General features: G+C 40.7%; 1 protein-coding gene across 3 annotated transcripts in view; it reads right to left on the bottom strand.

Moving 5' to 3' along the window:
- UNC5D (unc-5 netrin receptor D) overlaps positions 1 to 19,840 on the bottom strand; it is a 146,290-nt gene that overhangs the window by 73,659 nt on the left and 52,791 nt on the right. For all 3 annotated transcript variants that reach the window (XM_063358563.1, XM_063358565.1, XM_063358564.1), the window contains exon 2: positions 3,244 to 3,462. In XM_063358563.1, coding sequence (XP_063214633.1) covers positions 3,244 to 3,462 — 219 coding nt within the window. The remainder of the gene's footprint in view (positions 1 to 3,243; positions 3,463 to 19,840) is intronic.

Here is a 19,840-nt window from a genome sequence, read left to right as displayed (position 1 = left end):
CAACCCTTTAAATTATTGTGCAAATTATAACCATCATCTTTTGTTATACAGTACAGCCTTACAGAATATAAAATTATGACTATGGTAGTGATATGCTAATAAGCTTTCCGCACTGTTGGATGGTTTAGCTGCAGATAGACTAATGCTGGCAGCAGATGAATAATTGCTCTCCATGTACTAAACATAACAGAGCTGCACAGAACTTCAGCATTTGTCAGCTTTATTTGTTTAAATGAGAAAAACACTGACAGCAGTTATTGCTGTAATCCTTTTATTTATCAGACAAGAAAACTCTAGTTACTCTTAGCAGGACTGATCCTCTGCTGAAACCAAAAGTTGAAAAATTTGTAAACTGATGCTGAGGTGCATACTACAATCAATGTTCAGGCAAGAAAAATAAAGCAGAAGGAAATTAATCAAACCGTAATTATTGCATTTTTATCACAGTAGCATCTACTAGTTCAGGCTCTCACTTTATGAGGCAGAATACACAGAGAGAGCAAAGTTCCTGTTCTGCCACATTTATGGAATAAGCAGAAAAGGCAGTCGATGGATTACCCTCTCTTCTGCAGCTGAGGACATAAGGCAGGAGAAGATGAAATAACTTGGTCTCTAACGGACCAATGGACTGTGGCAGCACAGAGGTGCGAACGCGAATCCATGGCGGTTGCAGCCCGATGGCTCGCCTGCCCTGCTCCTCTGCACAAACAGCAGCGAAGCCGCAACAGGAGAGACTTCGGTGAAAACTCTTCAAGCCCACCGGGACCCCCCCATTCTCAGGCAGCCAAATCGTGTCGCAGCCCATCACTACAAACCTTACAAAATTACAAAAATCCTTCCTCTCCCACTGCTCTTCCTCTGCAAATTAACCGCTACTCTGGTGTTACTCTAAGATTTTTATTTCTGTCCTATAAAACCAAAATGATGCGAAATTCGATTCCATGTTCATCACAATGACAAAATATACCCATTGCCTACCACCAGCTGCCCTTCCTGTCCTCTTGTGCCTACACGAGCCAGTGCTGCAGGTAAAACCCCTCAGAACGCTGTGCCTTCGAGTGCCATTGCCAAGAACTCCTCACGTACGCCCGGCTAAGAGCTTGCCAGCAGGAACTGATAGAGATGCTATGATACATTTCTTGTGTTCAGCTTTAAGTTTCCTCTTGTTTGGGTTTCTTGTTGCTATTTTCCCCCACTTTTCTACATATCCTCTCAGAATTTTAATCACATAACAAATAGTGGAAGGATGGAAAAGGACAGGCCCATCTGAATGTCAGTGCGCGCACCAGAATCACACCCTTTCACCAGAGGCACCGTCCTTGGCAGGAACTGGAGCGCAGTTTTTCCCAGATGGAGCCCCCGCAGTACACAGAACATTGTGCGTGCTTGGGAACAGCCATGTTTATGGCCCAGATTTGACTCCAGAAATGAGGGCACTGCCAGGATGCACATTAATTCTAAAAAAACCCAATAGTCTGCTGTTTACTGAAGGCCAAGGAAGAGTTCAAAAATAATTTATGGATATGGATACACCATGGTGAGAGAATATCCACGCCTGTCCTTCACCATTAGACCGGATATAGCCCTCACTTGCGTTTTTGTGTCCTAAGAACCGTTATGGTACTTTTTGGGACACACAGACACGCTGCACTGTCTGGACCCACCGATGTTTAGACAACAGTAAGTGCAGGGTTAGCTCCGTCCCTGGGCTAAATCCAAACCTGCAACATTTATATTCCAGATCCCATTTGCTAAGCCTATGCCTCCGTGTCTCAAACCTCAATGTTACTGGTGTTATTTAAAAAAAACACCTAATGCTACTTTATCTTTTTTTATTCTGTTATTAATCCAAGGCTTAGAAAACATAATTGCAGTATTCACAAGACAGATTTTCATTAACCATATGGAAGAAAAACATTTCGGGACGACATTTCTTCTATATTGATTCAGCAATGCCTTTAGAAGTAAAGGTTATGCCTATTAAATTATTTTTGAAAAGGTAACTGTAAAAATTAAAATTCATCCAGATTAGCATTTAAAAAAGCCATTAGTATGAAATTTCTTCAGAATGTGTCACTTAAAAAGAATGCCAAACACCACTTCAGGAGATGTAACTTCTTTTTAAATGGCATTTTTTCCTCTAAAAAGGAATTTCTTGTATTGATACAGAGGATTGTTATGCATACACTGCTATTTCCAAGACATGGAGTTGCCTAGCAATCTTGGAATTTAAAAGGAGGAGAAAAGCGATAACAAAACAGAATTGTGAAATTACAAGACGGTGCAGCATTAAATTGGTTTGCAATACTTATCAAGATGCTTCTAAATGAGAAAAGATATAGGGTGTGCTGGGAGCATGATAAAATCTGTTGATCATTTTCAACTTTCTCCCTTCTCTTCTTTTAGAGACACACTTTTGTACAATGGATTTCTCCCACTTAGCGTTATTACCTACCAAATACCCATCACTCCTTGCGGGTGAAGGCAAATTTCAGCCACCACACTGGTGGTTTTTCAGGGTTCATCCTGACAGGAATTCTATAGGAGCATGTGTTTCCCCATTTCTAGTTCCCCCTACAAATTATGCCACTGAAATACTACTGAACTCCGGTTCCCTCCAGAACTCTTACCTTCTTTCAGAAAGCTCACCATCCATGGCCAGAGTTTGACCATGCCCTACGCCTGCACTTGGAAAAGCTGGCGGTGTGTATCCAGTTTGTTACTGTCTCTGTGTAACACCTCCTGCATCTGCGGTCACTTTAATTCCCTTTGTTTTCCCCATTCATACTATGCCTCTTTAGCCAGGACCTGTATTCCCCTTCTCTGCCTGTCAGCTCTTTCCTTTCCTTACCCTCTTCCACGCTTTCCCTTTTGCATTGTGGGAAACAGTGAAGCTGTGTCCCCACGGTACCTCAGGAGCAGCCGTGGGCTGGCTGCAGGGACACACAAGGCCAACCAAAACACGCTGTCGTAGCAGCCCAGCAGCGAGCCCGCACTGACACACGCTGCCCTCCTGCCATGGCTCACTGCCGCGCTCGGGGCAGAGCCAACAGCGTCGCGGGACGTTTGAATCAGAGCCGGGTCCCACTCTGTCAGCTTGGAGCAAGCCTGCGACTACCTGCCAAGTCACATGAGTCCTGCTCGTGTATCTCCGAATGTCACCTCCTGTTCCTGGCTCTGTTTTGTATGTTGTTGACAGACACTGTGTTCAGCTGCGCTCCCCAAGGAGAGAGAAGCCCTTACCTGTAGTCTCATCCATGCTTTCCTCAGACACGTGCTCATTTTGATGGACCCATTCACCATTGCACTTGAAGAAAATCTGCATAGCTGGCATAGCTTTACAGCGTAAGACAATGGGGTTGCTTTTTATAATGTAGGCATCATCTGGTTCCTCCATAAAATGAGGCAGTGTTCCAGGAGCAGATGGGATAGACTCTGGAAGGGCTTCACTGTTATCATTTCCTGAAAGGGAAGGAAAGGAAAATACACATTTTTCATGTTGTTGCACCCTTTGTATCATCTCATTTAATTGATTAAATACCGGTTCGGATTTTATTAAAAACTAATTTTACTAGAGAAACACCTCTAGAACTCAACAGCTGTCAGGATTGTGCTTTGCAAGAACTTGACACACACATACACACACAAAAACATCAAATAATTTAAGTGTAAGAACTGTGAAGAAATTTGACAGAAAAGAAGCATCAGAATCATCAGAAAACTATCATCACTATTGCCAATTTTATAGATGGGGAACTGAGGCACAGAAAGATTAAATGAGTCACCTTAGGTCATACAGAAAGTCTGTGGAAGAAGGAGAAACTAAACCTTATTCTCTCGAGCAACAGCCCAGTGCCTTAACTACCAAACCTTCCTTTCTTTCACTGAACTTAATTTCCTTTAGACAGTTGCTGCAGATTTAACAGGGATCAGAGTGTTAACCACAGAGAAATATATTGATATGAATAGCATTAATGTAGCACTCCAACAGTGGAATAAGCAAACTGTGATTTCATACCCACTTAGAGGAAATTTTCAGTATGCTTTTACACTGTTCCCATTTACTGCAGCCCCTTGAAGGTGATATAAAAGTGGAAAAGTGGTTTCTGTAGGGCCAGAAACTGCAATATGGTGAGCTCTCTCAGATCCAAGGGCATTCATTCAGCAATGTGTAAGCCAAGGTGTCTTACTTTCCGAATTCCTGTGCTCGGCCTTGAACACAGAAGCACTGGAATACAAGCTTTTCCTTTACAACAACTCTTCTAATTGAGTCAAATCCCAGTTGCTGCTGTCAAAACTGGGAAATTCCCATTGATTTTTTTAGCAGCACTGGGATTTATTTCAGTAGTTTGTCAGTTTTGTGAGAAAATTCAGAGAACAGCAACAAAAATAAGTCAGAAGGGATCAATTTCTGAAGGAAGATGAGAAAGCACTGAACACAACCCGTGTGGCCAAATGATGACAGAGGAGACAGTCCGTGTACAGGCGAAGGGAATACGGTATCAGAGACAGAGGAATAGCTGAGGGCAATGTATATGTGATTTAACCAAAACCAATGAAATGAAGTTAGGTGAAAGGTAAGTTATGATGATATTAAGTCCTTTACAGGTCTAGTAGTTTTCGGAATAATGAGAATGTACTTTGTCTTTATTTCTATTAAAAATAGGTATCTCTCTCTTAGTACTCAATATATCTGTGTGTGCAAATATACACTGTATATGTGCTGTGAAATCGTTAGGATTTTCAAATGAGTTCAATGTTTTAAACTACATTTGCGATGTACTTTATAAAATATTATCACAATTTTTAGCATTTTACTACTGAACATTTATGCCAATTTCCACCTTGTCAATCTTCAGTAATACTGCGTCCCTGCAGGCTTTATTAAATCCATGCTTTATAGGAAATAACAAAAATGTCATTATAAGATTTTGGAAAGGCTTGGAAATCCCATGCTCCCAGCGATGCTTTGAGTGCTTCACAAGGCAGCAACACGCCCATGTTGAGGAAGAATAGCAGACAATTTTATAGGAATCATTCAGCAAGAGAGCTCGGAACAACCCATTGTTATTCCACTAAATTTGCTATTTAGGGCAGGACACAGAGGATGAAATCCCAGCCCCACTGATATTAAGGGCACAATCCTCCTTGCACATGGCATCCAGATTTGATGATACGGCTTTACATTCTTGTTAAGTGTTGCCGATGAGTGCCTGAAAACAGCAGACTCTACACCCCCGGTGGGATTGCCGTGCTTTTGCCCAGCTCACCTCACCCACAGAGGAATCGAGCAAAGCACAAAATACTGTATGCTCTCACCAGCACAGTGGCTTTGGGCTGCAGAAGTGGCTCGCTCTTAAAGAAAACATTTAACACAAAGGTGTAAGTCAAGGTGCGTCTTTTCACGTAAATGTAACTGCCACTACATTGAAAAACAAACTAAAAAAACCTACCCAAAAGAAGAAATGCTTTCCTATATCCTACCCCCAACAGATTCACTGATAGGTATTACTGTGGGTTTGCGTGCTGTACAATTCAATTACTTGAATTCACTGTTGTACGTTTTATAATCCAGACGAGACCAGCATCTAGCAAGAATCGACTTCCGCGAGCCCAAGCTGACGCAGCTGTGAGTAGAGGTCAGCAACTCCTTGCCCTGCCCTGTGTGAGATGGATCTGTCTTTGTGCATCAGCTTTCTCTTGTGCATCACCTTTCTTGTCCCCTATCTTGTATTCAAATTCATCCAAAAGCCTACTGGAACTTTGTAAGAGTTTTGATTTCAAATTATTAAGGGGTTATATTTATAACTGTCAGTTTTCAAGATTCAGGCCATTCACAGTTATGGAAAAATGTCTTTTTTAATGCCACAGTGAATGACAGAAGACCAAACTATCAAACACAACTCTTGTATTTTTCATTCCTAGAAAATTACCTTTCAGGAAGTGCTTTGTGGTTTATGTTCTGCACACTAGTCCAATAGGGACTTTAAATCTTTTTATGACAATAATAGAAACAAAAAAGAAAGGAGGGGAAAAAAAAAGGAGGAAAGTTAGGAACAAACACTAAATTCTTCTATGAAATAAATATACTGCTGTTCAGTTTCAGATCACATTAGAAAACCTTGATAGCAGCGGACATGAATCCCGCAATATTCCAAAACTGATTAGGATATAATTTAGATGTTAAAGTGAGATTTTTAACACAATGAAAAATATTCCTTTTTCAAATTCAGAATTACTTAAAATAAGTCGCTAGCATTATGTTCTATGTTTAAAAAAAAGTTAGAAGTGTCTCAAACAAGCCAAATAACTTGCTGGGAATAAATATGAATAATGCCTTTGTAATAATCATCCTCAGAAGACAATTACATCCTGCAATGCTACCCATCACGGAAGATCCTGTTATTAGCACCACCACTTTCAGACTGTAAGGCCCAGTCTAAGTTGCGGTACTCTGCGCTTCCCTCACCTCTCCATCTCCTCCCCTGGTATAAGAAGCAGGCGGAGCTGCCTAGCGGCTGGACACGCACATACGGAGACGCCTCATAAGCTTCTAAACACAGTCCCAAATAAATGCCAACTGTCTTTTATACGTACACTCATTTTTACAGGAAAGTCAGAAGATGAAGAAAATTCCTATTACTGAATACATGACTTCCTTATGGCGGAATGGTTTTCAGAATGAAATCTGAGTCATTGTTCAGTCAGAAAAGCAACTTAGTGAGATTTGTCTACATTCTTTTAATCAGAGGACTCTGTCCCGTATACAACAATGAGGGGTTTTTTGAAGTCACTCGGATGTTGCTGGAAATAGGAGATTTTGTTGCCCACATGAAATCCTTTAATGCCTTTGTTATTTCCTCTAGTACATGGATCTACTAAAGCCTATAGGGACGTGGTATTTAGCAGAGATTGACAATACAGGAACGGTGAGAATGGTCAGTAATAAAACATGCATGCTGATGAGTTTCACTGCATAATTTTTCTTTAAAGGCTATACATTGAAGGAGAATCCAATTATTACTTATTCCGCACCCCTAATAAATGATACAGAACTGCTCAATTAGTATGACTGTCATAAAGCACCTCCTGCACGGCCATTCCCACCTGCCTGCCCAGTCTGCATCAATACATGATGTACCTTTGTGGACAAGCCAAGTGGCACTCACTGATGGTCTGTTCCAGACTCTGCCATCTCAGAGTCAGTGTCTCCTCAGCGTTTCCTGTTTTTTCCACTTCACTATATTCCCCAAAGATATAATTTATAAACTCAGAGAAATTATTTACATTTTTTTTATGTTTTTAACTGAATTCCTGGTTTCTTCTGGCTACTGTATAGCACGATGCCGTTCTAGTTTTATTAATGAATATATCCATGTGCACCTCCAGCACCTGTGGCAATGCACAGATTTCTATATATATATTATCTATGTACTATGACCACTACTACGCTGATACTACATTTGTTGTATACATTACATCCTTATTTCAATATAAGGCACTTTATCTGTGTAACCTGACACATAATTGCACACAAGTGGAAAACTACCACACAACCTGTTGGTCCTCCTCTTCTCCAAAGCACATACTTTTCAGCAAATTCAAGAAAAACTCCCTAAATAGTAAAGGCAAAGAACTGAGTATTTCATTCACTGGATTGGGGATTAGGAAAAATCATCTTTGATATTCTAAACTTCAGTTATGTTCTGTGCTGCAGGTAGTTATATATAAAATGCCAGGGAAGAGGAAAAACGTTGTTCTATACCTATTTGGTAAGCTCATGTGAACGATGCAAAGCTATGACACCCCGTGAGGAAATTCTTGAAGGCTGTTAACTACGCATGGCAAAAGCTAAAAAACTTTCTTCCTCCTGCTCCTCAATATTTAAGATGATGACAATCAACATGGGAATGGTATATTCAAGAGTCACCTCTGGGTACCAGGATGTGACGCTGTTGAGGGACTTGCCCGTGAGCTCTACAGTAAAACTTCAAAACTGTTCCAGTAACTTGGGCTTCAAAGTGGTTTCTGTTACCAAAAGAACTACCACGACTTTATCCTTGATGCCTTTAAATATTTGTACCAACATCTCAACCACTGGTGACTCTCAACATAAATGTCAAAAATAGTCCTCATTCGTTCCTAGCCCTGCTGAGAAAGAGAGGTTGGAGCTGGGAATGAAGAATCCACATCATCACCAGTCACACCATTGCCAGTTAGCAAGCTCCAGCAAACAAAAGAGAAGACGACGACGACCCAGTATGAATATGCTACAGCAGAACGATGAGTAAGGAAAGCTGTACTTCTTCCAGGCAGGCACATTCAATACCCAGGGCTACGTGACAGCAGGTTCCACATGACAACGATTTGCTTAAGTTATGAACGATATAAGGTTTAATGGATTGATAAAATCTGGATATCTGGATTTAATTCAATCAATAATTGATTTGGGGGAATCTCTGGCATTATGTTTTACTGTTGGTATGATCGGATTAAGCGTAGCTGCGTTTGCTTACATTTGTGTTACTATGAATTAAGCCTACTTTATTTTGATGCATGAACCATGTTAGAAGAAAGTGGACGGTATTAGAAGTAACTTCACTGCATGTGAGAGGTATGGAATCAAGAGCCCTTCTTAATGCGACTTCTGTGCCTAACCAAAGGTTATAAAAGAGCTGAAACACCTTCAGGCATACGGAACAGGTAATTGGAGCTGAAGCATGTCCAGGTATGGTAAATATGTACATTTAGGGTCATTTTTCTTTCTCCCATGAGATGTTTGTTCACTTCTCATTTCAGTAGGGCCTGAAATCATAATTAAGTTGCCAAGACAATATCCCATGAGTATAAAATAATAATAAAATATCAAAGTGGAAAACCATAAAGATGTCACTGATGTTTGAACCGAAATTACTTTCTGACATGAAAACAAAACAAAACAATGTCAGTGTAAGTCTGTAGAGACAACAATAAAATGGTAATGCAAAAATGTCAGTGCTAACACTAGTCTACATTTACAACAATTTCCTCTCCAGGACAATGCCAGTGGAAACGAATGGGATTTCTGCAGAAGCATCTGTATCCTCTCCTCCCGAATTCGCACGCTGGCCTGGCTGCGGCGGAGCAGGAGGGCACTGCACACCAAGGGAAACCCTCCGGAGGAAAACCTCCGAATTCAGACCATCTCCCATCCTAACATTTCAGCGTAAGGCAATGCAGTCATGGAAACTTCCCACTGGAACAGGACACTGCCCACCAGGGCTTCACTAAAGAATAATGCTTAATGAACCAAACACAACAATAATTACCAGTTATACTCGAGATACACACGAACGAAGAGTATTCTGGGTTTACTGTGACACCACGGCAGAGACAACTGGAGAACTGTCAAGCAGATGAACCTGCTTTTGAATAAAAAATACCTTTGGAAGTAGCAGACATCAAAATAATGTACATTTGCACTGGTTCTCTGTGGTTTTGTATTTGTGTATTCTAACTGTAGCCTTCAGGGTTGTGGAACACAAATAAGATAACGTAAAAATCAAAGAAGTTCACATCCAGAATCACCTTCCATAATCAACTTTGCTTTATTGAAAAAAAACTGGCTAATATCACAGTGAAGATTCTAAGCTGATAAAATCGTATTACAGCTAAATTATTTCTACTCAATTTCCAGAATGGACTGAACCCTGTAGCCTCATGGCTTAGGTGTTAAGTACCTACCAAAAAGGCTTGTGAGGAAAAACTCTCTTTTTGATGATGTTTTTATACCCAGGAGTAAGACTAAGAACACAAACAGACGGAACAGTTTCAGAGCATTCTGCAAAGCAGAGAGAATTTTAAATGCCTTTGCAACCCAGTAATACGGCTTTTTTTTTTTTCCTGGTTAGTCACATCTACCCTACAAGGAGGAAGCATTTCTCCTGCTTTTAAGCTACATGTCTAAAGTTGTTGCCACTTATATTTTTGATAGTCTCTTTGAAACTGACATCTCACAGGATGCCACCTTGTGGAGAAGCCGAGGTAAGAGCTGCGATGAATGGACCCCTTCTACTCTTGCGCGATGGAATCTGGCGCGCTGAGAGGGCTGCGAACTATCAGTACTTGAAAAATTTACTTTTTACCTACCACAGGAACTACCCTGGGCCCTGCGAGGGATAGGTGCTCCTGTCAGCAAAGGGGAGCACTGGTGGTAAACCAGGGATTGCTTAAAACCATACTATAAACCATCATCATTTCTGTATTTCACACCTTAGCAGACAGGGTCTCTCCTGAATTTTCATCACATCTTAAAAGTCACAAGTGGTGCATATACATCTCAGCAAGCCAACTTTTGATATCAGTGTATTAGTTTCATCAGACCCTCTTGCTTCCTATGGATATAAAGTATAAACTTCCAGCAGCTGTACCATAATCCTTCTCATCAAATATTTGGGCGACAGGTGGAAAATTGTTCTGCCAGCTGAGGAAGACAAAATCCATTCCTCCTGGCAATTTTCTGCAATGAAAACTCCAAAAAATGAATGTGCAATAAGTTGTGGAAATAAATCTAAAATATTATCACACAAAAGCAGTGTGCTCAGAATCTCTAGCTGCAAACTAACTCTGCTTATCTGAATTTTAAAGAATCTCATTTCTTCTGTGTGCATAAGACTAGGTATTAAGCTGGATGCTTCTACTTGAAACTATTAATTATACACCTGGGTTTTTTTTTTCCATTTTGCTTTGCTTTGACATGCACTGTGGCTTCTTTGATCATTACTCTTTTTTGCATGCATCAAGGAAGCCTGACAACAAATCTGGGAAGCCCATGTTACCAATTTCATTTTCCAGAAGGGTAAGCGGTCAGTCTGAAAATGGACTATGCGAATAAGAGCACGCCAGGAAACCAGAGAGTGTGTCCCGGTGCTGCGTAACCCACGCTGAGCTGCGTGCACTGTCCCTCTGTCACTTGGGCAGCTTTGGATGACGTTGTCTCCAGCTTGTTAGCAGGAGAGTGCAAGTCAATATATAATCATGGAACTAAGTTGTCTCGGTAAGATAAAACCCCGGACAACCGTGAAGAATATACATACTTTTAAGTGCCTGTTCATCTATTCACTTTAACAGTCCTTACCCATGTAACTTACTTCACATCTACGAAGCTGGACCAGGTTAAATGCTTTCTCACCAGCGATAACCCAGACGTGTAAGAGAACGGCTGAGCGCACAGAAGAGCACCCACAGACTCACAAGTGGCGAGTGGAAGTGCCTGCAGAATGACCTGCCACAGTTGTAAGCAACCGAGTGAGCCGACTTTAATAATTCACTGCTCCTCGGCCAAAACCCATGGTAGCTGACCATGTGCACAGGATTTGTCCATTAAAAGGCAAGTCAATGTGTTAGTCTGAACCAATTCTTCTCATTGACAAGGAGCACACACGGGGTCCCTTAACTGTAGCTAAGCAGGAAAGCTCTACATCCCTGAACATTCTAATTTCTTGTATTTGTCTGAAGAAACCCTCAACTTTTCATCAAACAGCAGCAACAACATTATCATCCAAATGTCTCCTCACACAGAATCCATTTGAGAAAGACCCTGTGACGTCAACAAAATTTTGCTGTGACAGTATTCTTTAAGGATATAAAGTTCTATTCCTTTAGTGAGCAGGACTTCTTCCACAGAGAGGATTTTTATGCTAATATGAGTGAGGCCATTTTCTCAATCCTCGTTTATTCCATCTTCCTTCCCTTTTAATATCTTATGAGCTATAGCTAAGGGCTGTATACTTTCCTTAAAGCTCACAGTCCTCGTTTAATCTCTGTGCGCATGGCAGAAAACACAATTTAGTTATATGTATTTATTTATATAATACAGAATAAATTATAAAAGCATCACACCTTTATCCACAAAGTTTAGCCTTAATTCTTCTCTGAATCTTTGTCAAACCCAAGTAAGAAGCACTTCTGCAGCTCTACAGGGCCACACGTTCAGATGTTTAAGTGACTGAGACAGAACTGGTGCCTGTTCTGCCGCTGATCGCGTCACCTGCACAGATCCAGGAGGAAAGCAGCCACCTCTCACCACCCCCACCCACTCTTAACCCTGAGCAGCCACCACCAGCTCCGGTGGGATTAGCCAGCAGCCTCAGCGAGCAACCAAGGAAAGAAGGGTATGTGGAGACCAGCCACCATTCACACAGCCCGAGTGAGTTCTTTTTATAAAAAGAAAAAAACACTAAAAGAAAAAAGCCCCTTTCACTAGCACCACTTTCCCTCTAGAATTTAATATTTGGCTGACATTGTGGTGCCCTCTCTTCAGCCATTTCACGAGAAACTTACAGTTCCATGAAATCCATGAAAGTACCTTTCCATAAACCACACTGTTAATGGGTTGCAGGAGAGTAGGGCATTTATTTTCACCAATGAGAATTAATATGTTCATAAAACATTAGCAGTCTTTTCTATGCCAACAGAGATGAATGTGTTATCCTATTGTAATCCCTTATGTATTCTAAATCTATCTATATCGGAGTTATACATATTTATTAAAATGATATATTGCATTTATTAAATATTAAGTGGATTACAAACTTGAAGAATCTTTCCTGCATTCATACATTTATTTAGCATCTACTTTTTTTTTTTAAGCGGTATGCAAGAAATATAAATCTTTAAAGGAAAAAAGATTCTCTGGAATTCTAAATAGAGGGATCTGTAACAAAAAGTCTTCCCACATGCAATGTGCAAAGAGTATCAAACTAGAAGAAAAAAATTACCTTAAAAACGCTATGAGAGAACATGTGGTAATAGCAGACTTGTACATGTAAAGAGAATCAAATGGATGAGGAAAATGAGTGTGTATTTAGCTATCAAACAGGACGGAAAAGACCAAGGCCTCTCTAGATTATTGAATATCTCAAAACAACCCTAAAATTCTCAGTATCTCCCGAATACTTACTGTCACATGCCAGCTACACAGGGTTTGTCTTAAATGGCAATAGCATTAGCTATACAGACTTTAACAACGGTTTCCTGTAAATAATCGTATTTATCAAGTGGTTGTAGGGAGAGAGGAGGGAAGCTTTCCCGTGTCGCTGGGCAGCCACCTATTTCCAGCTGGTGTAATAAGACCACCAGATGTGTCACCTTTGGGGCTGGATCACCTTTGGGACCAACAAATTGCCTTGAAGGTTCAAGCTTTCTTGTTGCCTTGGATACTTGGCCCGTTTAGGTGACAAGAAATGAACTCTGAATAAATTACCCAGTATCATTTCTCTAACTGATGCTCCATGTGCCTCAAAGGGCTGCCAGCTATGACGGTTGCCATTAAAAAGTCAAATATTTACTTACAGTTTCTACACTATGGAACAGGCCTTGCAGGCAGCTGGAGAAAGTCACTACTACAATTTAGCACAGAAGCACAAGATAAAGCAGGAGATATAAAAGCGAGGGAAGGCTTCTCTGGAGTGCTCTGCTTGGATTTTTATAGATGGTATCTCACATTTACATTGAAAGCTATACACATAATTCTTCAGTAGACTGGTCTTCAGCACACAAAGGCAAATAAACTGTCTTGCTAAAGTCTAAATTTAAGGGGTTTTTAACCAAAGGACATTTCTAGAACGTTTAAATTAAATTTTCAGTTTACATATAAAAAAGTAGCTTTGAACTTCAAGTGCCCATGACCCAGAAAGCGAATGAATTAGAACCAAACTAGAGCCAGGCTAAAATGCTCATTTTGATCCTCAACAATGAAAGAAAAATAGTGGATTTTTTCCATCAGTGAGAGTATTAGGAGAAAAACCCCAACAATTACTTTACTCATGTAAAGTGCAGCAAATAAAGTATGTAACTTCTTGGATTCCTTTCAAGGATAACAAATAATTCACCAACAGAAAATGAATTATGTTAGGATAAAGTTAATGTGCTTATTAGCGTAAAGGTCAAGGGGAAATGATCACAATGTAAGTAACTTGTTTTTAAATATCACCAACTCATTTTTATTAGGACCTAGCAATTTGCAGAAGCTATTTGAGCCCAAATCTAATCAGATACACACTAACAGCTTTAATCTGCTGCCCTCCTTCCATGTTCCCACCCTCCAGAAGACTGAAACCAGCTTTGAAATTCTGAGGATGGGATTCTCCAGCTGCTGGTACTGCTCGACAGATACCCCACCTCGGCTGCTCGCCCTTGACTGGCAGGCTGTAATCATCATTTGAATCTGCTGCACTCTGATAGCCCGGAGAGAGTAACTTCCATGGGAAAAAATAACCCGAAGTAAACTAAAAACTCCAATTTGTCCACAAATGATGAGTGTAAACTAGGATTCCTCCTTCCAAGCACAATTACTGACTTAACGTATCTGCTTATCGAACCCCGGGCCAAAATGCAGTACCTGCTGATGCAAGCACTTCTAGCTCAGCAACAAAGCAATAATAAATATAATGAATTCATATCCAGTTCATAGTTGCACCTGTGGTACAATGCTTATTCTTAGCTACAGCAGCACTTTATTTACTGAATGAGCCACAGAGCTCCTTCCTCCAATTTAATTCACAAATCAATTGTCATTATTAAGGCTAAAGGCTTTGATGTGCCCAACTACCGATTCAGGTGCTGGGGGAGACGCTTACTGCAGAGCTATTCATGTTCTGCTTCAAACTGGACTACAGACAAGTTTTTATTTTGTTTGCAAGCAAGTAATAAGGCTGCTGTACAACTGCTGATAACGTATTAAAAGAGAGGGGGCAAAAATAACCCACGCATATGCCAAACTGCTCTTCTCTTAAAACTACTGCAGCATCAAAGCTGTTCTGCAGATAAATGTCAGTTTAATTTCTTTTGTAAGTGTTGGAGGGGAAAAAAAACCCCACCTCTCTTCCTCCACCACGGAATGATAATGCACACGATTCTTGACAACAGCTGCTGCATAACAAAGCACATCAATGTTCTTCTTGGCTGCCGGCAGAGGAAAGATAGGCAGGGCTTGTTTAATGCTGTGCTTATAACCTGAGCAGAAACTCTCCCCAGCCTGTCCATTTAAACTCCTCAAATCCCTGCATTCCAGTAAAAAACATATCGATGACCTGATATTCTCAAATACTGAGGGTACATGATTGCATCGGCACCAAGAACAGAGAGCAGCATACCCACCTTTGAAACAGAAAAACAGAAAGATCAGGGAATCCTTATTTGTCTAAAGACTGATATTTGCATGAATAAAGTAGTTTGTCTCCAGCTACAAGACACCTCAAGACAGAGTTTCTAAATATGCAAATGTTAACAGCAAGTCTTATTATTTGTAAATTCAGATAAAAATAATGATCTTTGACAAAAACGTACGGAGATCCTACTTGAGGTTTTCAAGGTATTCTAGAATAGAATGCTTTCATATTAGAAGTTTCGTATTAATAAATAGTACCATTGATCTCCTATTCCTTTGAGAAGGAGCATAGAAACCTCAAGGTTTGTGCTGAACCACAGTTAAAAAGCCAATTTCTTCCCTTGTACTTAATATTTAGATAAAACCTGTATGAATACAATGAGAAAAGCCTTGAAAAAAGGGTGAATTGGTTCAATGGAAGTAGCTATCAAGCCAGCTCAAACCTACTTAGTCGAAAGGCTCGTTCTAGACCTCATCTGCCTTAACATTAGTTAAGGGGACAATGTAGAGGCAATGTCTGGTTTGGCATTAAAACCTGGCAAGATCCTGGTTCGATCCCAAGTAACACAAGGCAGCCATCCCACCCCCCCACGGATTCTGATAGATAGAGGAGTTGTGATAAGGAGGGATAAGACACCAGCGCTCCCGAGCGGTACACAGAGCGAGGTCAGCTGTTGACCTTCTTCTGTCAGAAACAGCTCTTATGCCTACAGGCGCTACTTCTAGCATCAGCTAAAATATTTTCTTCTTTTGCCTTGCACAGCAACCCTTCTGAGAATCAAACTCTAATATCAGTCACTGTCATAAGGAAATTCTAACATAGAAAAAAGTGAGTATGGTGATTAAATCGTTAATATCTGAGTAGACAATCACATAATTCCAAATACAAAAGGAACTTCCCCCCCGACACACTCCCTTTTTTAGCTGTAGCCAGTTACCAAAGACACAAGTAATGTGGAACAAAACATGAATCACAGGCCACCTTTGGTTTTATTTAAAGGTATTGTTTTATAAAGGTATAAAGTAAATTAAAACCAGGACCCAACCTGAGACAAAACAGACACAGTTACTTTTCTTCCAAGTAAAATATATAACAAGGACTAGAAACAAGAAGAGGTCGCAGTTCTTTCCTTGCCTGTGCAAACAGCTCTCTCCAGCTCCTCCTTAGGGAACATAGCCTCTTATGGTCCACTGTGTCCAAAGTTATACTAATAATCATACTTATGTGCTGTTATTCCATACACATCTTCTACAGTTTATTGGTGTAACAGCACTGCAGACTGGTCAGTTCTTCATTAACCCACCTGCTATATACTGGTCATTATTCCTGCACAGCACCGTGACTCTGTCTGCCATGCACACTACCAGTCCGTCCGCATAAGTACGGGAATTCAAATTCTGATGCAGCAGTTGAGATGAAAACCCCAAAGGAGGATCCAGAAACAAAACCACACTCGCGTATTCCTGTGCTCCCTCTCCAATTAAAGAAATGAATTCACCAAGTCAGACGTAACAGGAGAGGAAAGATTAGGCAACACAAGGAAAAAGAACCAACAGGAAAATTGCTCTAGAAGGAACACTGGACGCAGTTATCATTAACATTTTAAATTAGCACAAGTAATCTATATCCAATTGTACTCATGACACGTGCTGCAAGTGAAAGACATACAATATATTCTCAAAAGCAGATTGCCTTGCCGTAGCCACATCTGCTGAAATGATACATTTTCAACAACATCTGGCAGTTTCTTCTTAAGTCCCAAAGCAAATGGAACCCAATTAACCTGTGGTCTTTACTCTTATTATTTCCCATTACCTATGCCAACTTCATCTGGAGTTGAGAGCTTGGAGCCATTACATCCCTTCCTCTGGCTCCTAAGTGTCACGGAACTTCTTCTCTCAAGAAAGACGGCCTTTGGATTCACACGCTTCCTAACAAGGGGTAACCAGTGCATAGGTTGAAAACTGGAGGCACTAAATGCCAGGAGAATGGCTGCATTTACTCACCTTAATATCACTATTTTCAAAGGATGTTCCGAAGTCAATCTGGTTTTTACTATTATTCTGCTGAAAATATCCTGTAGCTTTATTGGCTGCCTTGACTAAGCCGATTCCTCCGCCAGGTCACAGCCTACAGTAAGCAGGTGTGCTCTGCAGCTTCACCACTTACTGCAAAGAATATTTTCAACTTTAATAGCTTGGGGAAAGTCAAGGTATGACCGGGGCTATCCTCCTACCCAACGCAACTTAAAATTTGCAACAGATATTAGTAAAAGATCTAATCTCCATAGAATGTGTACGATCTATACACAGACATAATTAAGTAAGAAAAAGCTTAGGAAACGTCACCTTCATACAGGATTCCAGAATCTTAAGTCTTACATGTAATAACAGTGAACATTAAAAAAATAAGAAAACACAACCTCCACACAGAAAAGACCTCACAGACGGAAAAGATGAAAAAGATGCATTTATGAGAATATAACGTGTCAGCACTGCCTTCCCTTTTAGAATTAATTGCTATCCTACTACAACTGAAACAGTAAAATATTCTAGCACACTCCAATATTATATACATAGACCTGTGAGGCATTTCCATTTACTTATGTTACTCTAGTTCTCACAAGCTATTTTCTGCACTAGAACACGTTAAGATTTCTGTAGTGCCCTGCAGTTAATTGTTTGAACAAATAAATATTTTGCAATTCTTCTTTCATTCCTCTTCTTACAATCAGATAGCTTTTTCTAAACCCTGGAAGAACTTAAGCAAAGACATCCTACCTGAAACAGAGAGAGTAAAACCTTTTCAGATTTATTGAGCATGCCAATCTTAAAGATCCTTTAAACAGAAAACCTAAAAAGTCACTCCTCAACAGCCATCGTGGCCACGCGACATAGACCAGAACCCGCCGACGGCTGCCCAGCCAAGAGAGCCAGGTCACCGCGGGGCTGGGAACGCATCCCCCCACTGCACCCCACCCCACGGCCACGTGCCCGAGAACCGGACTGGTTCTCCTGCAAGGAGCTGCTCCTGCTCCTCAACGGGATACGTTTACAATGGATGTTTCCTCCTTTGGGCCTTGGCACAAACTGGAACCACTTTCCCCTTTTGACTGGCTAAAGCAAAATCAAAATCTGTTACGCTTTTACAGAAACTCTGCGCCACCAGCAGAAAAGAACAATCAGACATTGCAGATCACAACTTTGGCAGATAGCTAGTTTAGCATTTCCTAACAAAATCAAATTTCTGTAATAACTTGGCAGAGAATAATTTCTCATTCAGCTGCTTACCAGTTTCTTAAATAATTTCCCTCCCGTTACATTTCCCTTTCCAGTGAATCGGATTCCAGGGGCCGTAACATTCATGGGTGATTCTGTCTGAGCTGTAACAAACTCACCTCACTTTTCGGTAACTTTTGCTACCTAGCAGCTACTGTCCTAATCGTGAACTTACACTGGCTGTTTATTCACCTGCCAGTGGTGGGAGAAACAAAAGAACCCCAAAACAAAGCAAAAGAGAAAAACAAAACAAAATGAAAACATTTGAAAATACACTCTCTCAAGAACCTCCTACACTAAACGCCCCTACAGCTGACAGTTTTGTGCAGCACAAAGATTAATAATTTTCAAAACCTGACATTTTCCATCTGAATCGCGTGCTACTTTGTGAAAAATCTTTTCTATATCCTGCTCCGTGCTGCTTTTCAAAGAGAAGGGCATTTTAGGCTTTGGCTGCTTTTGTCATGTTAAAGACCTATAAAGATTTACAGCTGTTGGCTGTGCAGCAAGTTGCTCGTGCTGCAAACGTGCACTTTGGGTGAGCCTGGCAATCTATATTTGAATAGATTATCCATTTATGTGTATCAACTACATTCTCTTGCACTGAAGTAATAAAACTCATCCACCGTTTCCCCTTCCTCCCCTCAAATGACTTAAAATATTCGCCAGTGTTACAGCTTACCCCTGCATGAATGTCATTGTTTTCCACTTTGTCTACCCATGTGGTTTCAGGCAATTTTACCAAACGTCGTACTTTTACAGTGCAGAACGCTTTGCAGAGAAGCCTACAGCCGACCGCTCTTTAATGCAAGCTCTGGAATCCACAGCATTTCCTGATGTTAAAAATCTCTGCGTTGGAAGTACGAGGCAGAAAGTGCCAGGCCAGCAGCCCGAGAGCATCTCTCATTCAGCCTCTAAGCAAGACTGGAAGAAACTTTGGGGTGGGATTCTTGGTTGCTTTTTAAAGGAATATTTTTGCTTTTTCTTTTTTTTTTTGGACTGCATGAAATTAGAACTTTGTTTGCTATTGCTCAGTTAACCAGCCATATTTCTTCTCTGCGTGGGAAAAGAAACACTATGACCCAAACAGTTTTTCTGATGGATAAAAGGCTGCAGGGAGAGAAGCCACGGAGCGGGGACTTTCCTCAAGCCTTGGTAAGGACTGTATTTCCTGCAGAGGACGATGCAGTCCCTTCAGATTACAATTCACAGTTCTATTTTTCTAAACTATACTTCTTGTCCAACAATATAAGACATTACATTCTTCTTCATAACTTATCCTAAAATCGCTGGTAATTTTTATATTGAACAAGCCAAATGAGTAAATCAACAAAGCGCCCACTGAACAGCGTTTTTCACGCCATTATGAGCTGGACTATTTCAATTTTGAAGTGAAGGCTACCTGATGGCTCG

Source organism: Chroicocephalus ridibundus, chromosome 23 (genome assembly GCF_963924245.1).
Source record: "Chroicocephalus ridibundus chromosome 23, bChrRid1.1, whole genome shotgun sequence".
In the NCBI taxonomy this organism is placed as follows: domain Eukaryota; kingdom Metazoa; phylum Chordata; class Aves; order Charadriiformes; family Laridae; genus Chroicocephalus; species Chroicocephalus ridibundus.
The sequence above is the reverse complement of the archived record's forward strand: the minus strand, read 5'-3'. Positions and strand labels throughout refer to the sequence as shown.